The sequence below is a fragment of the Galendromus occidentalis genome, unplaced genomic scaffold (assembly GCF_000255335.2).
Source record: "Galendromus occidentalis unplaced genomic scaffold, Mocc_1.1 scf7180000075836, whole genome shotgun sequence".
In the NCBI taxonomy this organism is placed as follows: domain Eukaryota; kingdom Metazoa; phylum Arthropoda; class Arachnida; order Mesostigmata; family Phytoseiidae; genus Galendromus; species Galendromus occidentalis.
Window position 1 is genome coordinate 53,172 of NW_003803826.1, and position 4,841 is coordinate 58,012.

Genomic DNA, 4,841 nt, shown 5'->3' on the forward strand with positions numbered 1-4,841 from the left:
GGCATCATAGCACCTGCGATTCCGGAGGTGCGCGAGGTAGGACCGAAAACGCGCGGTATACCGGCGCGTTATTCAACCTGTCCTCTCATCCTCGTTCTATTAGAGGAAATGACGATGGGCCAGAGCGTGTGGGGCATCGGTCGGAGAGGAAGGGCCAGAATGGTTGTTCGAGATGGAGAGTGACGTGGTAATCCACGAAACCCACCAAGCAGTTGAAGCCGATGACGATAGTGCAAACGACTGACGACTCTCGACAGCTCCTAATAATCTGCCAAACTTCAAATATGCCGCTTATGAATATTCAAGCGATTGCCAGAAATTTTGTATCGCTCCCGAGCGGGGATTCGCAGTCGCTCAGACCGAAGGACTCGCTTCTCTTCGCAGGCAGCCAAAGCGTCATCGACGGCACAGTTCCGATATCCCCGTAAGTGTGGGCTCGGGAAATTAGAGTGCCTTCCGGAAAGTGGGCGCACGAGTTTTCATCTCGGCTAAGAAGAAGGTTTCGCAATTTTGATTGCGATGACTACTGGTTGGCGCAAGCCTAGGTCTCGTCGAGTAGCTCTAGGTCCACCAGCCGGGGAGCAGCTCTCGGTGGTTCTGATGATAAACGCCCGGATTAGCACGAGTCCGAAGCTAACTGCTCGGCTGACGGGTTTCGAGACGCCGCGAGTCTTATCTCATGTTTCATCGTCACGTCCTGCAAAATTCAACTCAAATGCGAGAGAGGAGCCTCTTCCGTAAGGAACCGACTTCCTCTGCAGCCGGGTCCTCAAGCAAAAGTTTGTTCGAGAAGCCGTGAGTTCTCAAGCTCGATCGCTGTCCCTCCGACTCACCGGATCAATTGGTCGACAGCGGGTACTCGGCTTCGCTGCGTCGATTATACAAACATCGCTCTTCGAACGGACCAGGGAACTTTTGCGGTGTTTGCAAGAAACAGAATAGGAGCTGGAGGGAGTCGATACAAATTCAATGAGAGAGCACATTTTTGAACGATCACTCCGCTTCTTATAGGTCGCTAAGCCGATCCCCGAATCAGCAGCCGATATAAGGGATGGGCTCTAGCGTTGCGTCGCGGGGCAGGGGGGCGAAAGTTCGAGAGGACCAAAGAGGAGTTTCTGGCTGGCTCGCTACGAGAAGGTCGCGGAGGAATTCCTTGTAGAATGGAGAGATGGGATGGTGCGTATCTGATCATTCGAAGAGGCGCGCCTAGGTCACGGCGCATGCCGTGGAGCGTCGGCGTCGCCCCGCTTGTGAGGCGCCGCCATTCAAACCTGAACAATAATCCGGTCCCTTCCCCTGTATGCGAAGACCTCCATGGTGAGCTTGCACCTCCCAGTTTTCTCTTTTCAATCCCCCCGCTCGAATGACTCATATTGGAGATTTTCCAGGAGACGTTAGCAGCTCTTGCCAGTCTTCCGCAGTACAGCGTCAGTTTCACAACTCACGACCGGTCTGCTGACCCTTCGAAAGATCGCAGGTCGAAGCCCGGATGACGTAAGCGGGGAATCAGTGATCCGGGCTCGTCTCTCTGAGTCTTCTCCCGACAGTTTTCAGCTCTTTCGAAACGACCTCGACCTGCAGTCCAGATCGTAGTCCTGCTACTCCCTAAGGCCGCTCCTTCAGGATGTTCACAAGAAAATTTATCGACTGCCAGTGCTTCCCCACAGCTCGACGACGTGGACATTGATGATTCGTAGCGAATTTACTCCTCCCCGAGACTACAATAATGATTGTGCCTCGAGCCGTCCCGTGCGCCGCGAACGTCACGGGGAATTCCCCGCATCCCGTGCAGAAGACTATGATAAGAATTCCCATCTTCAAGAAATACATTCTTGAGGGCAGTCGCTTTTTTGGATCCAGTCTCCGTCAAGGAATCAACGGGAATCAGATCAGCCGCTCGCTAGCCCGCTGCAGGGCAGAAAAACATCGACGTTTTCCGTACTTCTACTCCTCGTAGTAATAGCAGAGCACATATTCTCTGCCGTCCCGCTCGCATGTCGTATAGCTTATCTGCCTTCATACTTTCCTGTTCTTCCCTGTGGGGTAGGTCACTGAGGGGATCCGGGTATCCATTGTCTTGACCTTATCGGTAGCCCCCGTCACTCGTTTATTGCTGGCGACACGTTGATAGTATCAGGCCAGTGCACTGCTTCTCTAATGCATGGCGAAATTAGCTCATGATAAATGTGCTCGTATACCGGAGGAAGCGGCACCGATTTCATGAAGACTCCAGGTATTCTGATGCTGCTCGATACTGGTTTCGTTTCGCTTGCCTTAAACGCTCAAGCAATGGAAAGGCGCGGGCTGGGCATTCTCTGCTTTTTCCGGGGTAGGCTCCCGGCTGGCCATCGTCACGTGTCGATCCTCGAGAGGCTTTGCATGCGGGAACCGGAGTCTCGATGACTGCGCAACGCTTGCGCAACAAACTCGAGTCCGACATCGCCCGAAGCCTTCCCGGGGTCTGCTCGATAGAGAATTCCTTGCACCTCGCGCGTCGCAAGCCCGTCAAACATTGTCTCCTAGCGCTCCTGGGTCCGACGGCTGCGGTGACAACGTTGGAGAAGATTTTCACTGCGTTCGTGACGAGCCTCGGAATCGAGAGGGACCGTATGTTCTCGAATACTCGAGAATTCCGGCTTCGCTCGGAAGAGAGGGACCTATCGCATCGTCTTTGACTATCGGGCCGCAGATCATTCATCGAGTTTCCGATGTTGAACTGTTCTCGACTCCTGAGCGTGAGATTCCCGATTCTCACTCATGGGAATTCAGATCTCAGTTTTTTTTCGGAACTTCGGGATCCCCACCAATCCCCACCTTGTGCCCTCTCCACCTATGGCTCGATGTTGCAGCAAAAACGAAGCTTCTTTTGAAGAAAGCTTCTGTCCGAGATGACTTATTATCAGCGCAGCGGTCAGAACTCGCCGTATCATTACAGTTACGCATCAGCTCAAGCCTACGATTACTCACAGAGTCATGATCTCGATAACATATTGGAGAGACTCCTGAACATCCGTCACACAGGAAGCCGGTACTGTAGGCTGACCCTCAACGAGTGTATATACGTTGCTAATCAAGCCATGAGGGTTTTCTACAGAGAGCCATTCGTTAATGAATCATTTTCGATGCCATGCAAGATCGTCGGAGACCTCCACGGTTTGTAGAAGGTTTGGAAAGGCTTTCAATGAGTGGATTTCGATCGATTCGGTTTCCTGGTGACGAGGAAGAATTCCGGGCTCCTCGATAATTAGAAATTCATTGAATCGCTCTAAATGCGCAGGTCAATTCGTCGACTTTCTCCGACTACTGAGCGTTTGCGGCTATCCACCGGACACATCGTATGTATTCCTAGGAGACTACGTAGATCGAGGTCCGAACGCTATAGAAGTGCTGATGACGCTCTATATCTACAAGATCAAATACCCTGAAAGAGTACTGCTACTCCGCGGCAACCACGAATGTCCGCGGATTAATGCGATGTATGGCTTCATGAGCGAATGCACTATGCGGTTCGGCTTCTCGGTCTACACAGCCTTCAATGACTCGTTCGCCTATATGCCGTGTGCCGCGATAATTGCCCGCCGCATTTTCTGCTGCCACGGTGGCATCATCAAGGATCTAGAGACGCTCGAGCAGATCACAACGTTTAATCCTCGACCGATTCACGATCCTGAGATCAAGAGCACCGTTACGGAGCTCTTATGGTCCGATCCGAATCGGAGTTTCGATGGCTGGGCGGAGAATTACCGCGGCGCAGGTTACCTGTTCGGAGAGACTGCTGTGAGTTTTTAGGTCAGAAAGGCCACCGAATCAGTCAGACAGTCGCAATCGATAGATCCGAACCCATCTTCCCTTTCAGCTGACCGAGTTCCTGGATAAGTTCAACCTTGACCTCCTCGCACGCGCTCACGAAGTGATGCAGGACGGCTACGAACTTTTCTACGACCGGAAAGCCGTCACGATTTTCTCGGCTCCGAAGTAGGTTACCTCACACTGCCCACCACCCGTCAATTGGCCGCAGGATTCTCCAAACGCGCGAATATTTCGGTCTCTAGCTGAGAGACGTATCTTCCAGCTACTGCAACCAGTTCGATAATGCTGCTGCCGTGATGTCTGTTTCGGCCGACTACACCTGCGGATTCGTCATCATAAGACCAATCAGCTATGAATTTCCCCTAACCCGGGTTGACGAAGTCGGTGGACCAGGCTTGCACCAAAGTCCTCCCTATGTTGCGATGGCCTCGGAGAATTCGACATACGCGCTCCGCGGAGCAACGGAAGCGAACAAATCGAGCGGACCTGAGACGCAAGGAAAAAAAAACGAAAAAACTTCGGTGGCTGCTTACCATGCAGACTGACCTGACTGCAACATGGGGGCTCATCGCCGTTTTCTTTCGTAGGGCCTATTTATATGGGCAATCGTCAGTAGAGACACCCGCTCGAGGGAAGTTTTGTAAAATACAAATGTAATGATCAGTTATTGTTGCGGCCCGAAGACCGTGCAGATCCAGCAGCTCGAGGTCGAAGCTCGGATACCCCTTCGGACGGCCGAACTACTTATTCCATACTAACACCTCTCCTTCGGAAATACCTATTTTCGGCGGCATCTAATACCGAGAATTGTAGCAGACTTTGGCTCTGTCTTCGATCTCGTCGGACCAGACGACCGGAAGCACACCGATGACGAAATGAGGCTCCGTTCGCAGACGATTGTACCATGTTAACGGCGATTTGCTTGGTCTGGTCTATATATTCCGCTGTAAACATACTTGCGCGGAGGCAGGTTAGGGTATTGCGCAACTGATGTGCGAGGTCATCGCCGACGGGGACTCGGAACGGGGGAG

At 52.4% G+C, this 4,841-nt stretch overlaps 1 protein-coding gene across 1 annotated transcript; it reads left to right on the plus strand.

Moving 5' to 3' along the window:
* The first annotated feature begins 2,888 nt into the window (after positions 1 to 2,888).
* LOC100907204 (serine/threonine-protein phosphatase PP1-like) lies at positions 2,889 to 4,355 on the plus strand. The gene is made up of 4 exons (XM_018641598.1): positions 2,889 to 3,153; positions 3,278 to 3,777; positions 3,857 to 3,975; positions 4,073 to 4,355. Exons 1-4 carry the CDS (start codon positions 2,889 to 2,891, stop codon positions 4,353 to 4,355), a joined length of 1,167 nt encoding a protein of 388 aa, XP_018497114.1.
* The last annotated feature ends 486 nt before the right edge of the window (positions 4,356 to 4,841 follow it).

Coding starts and splice junctions, on each gene's coding strand:
- LOC100907204 (XM_018641598.1), top strand. CDS start 2,889: ATGACTTATTATCAGCGCAGCGGTCAGAACTCGCCGTATCATTACAGT. Junction 3,154..3,277: donor GATCGTCGGAGACCTCCACG/GTTTGTAGAAGG, acceptor CTAAATGCGCAG/GTCAATTCGTCGACTTTCTC. Junction 3,976..4,072: donor ACGATTTTCTCGGCTCCGAA/GTAGGTTACCTC, acceptor CGTATCTTCCAG/CTACTGCAACCAGTTCGATA.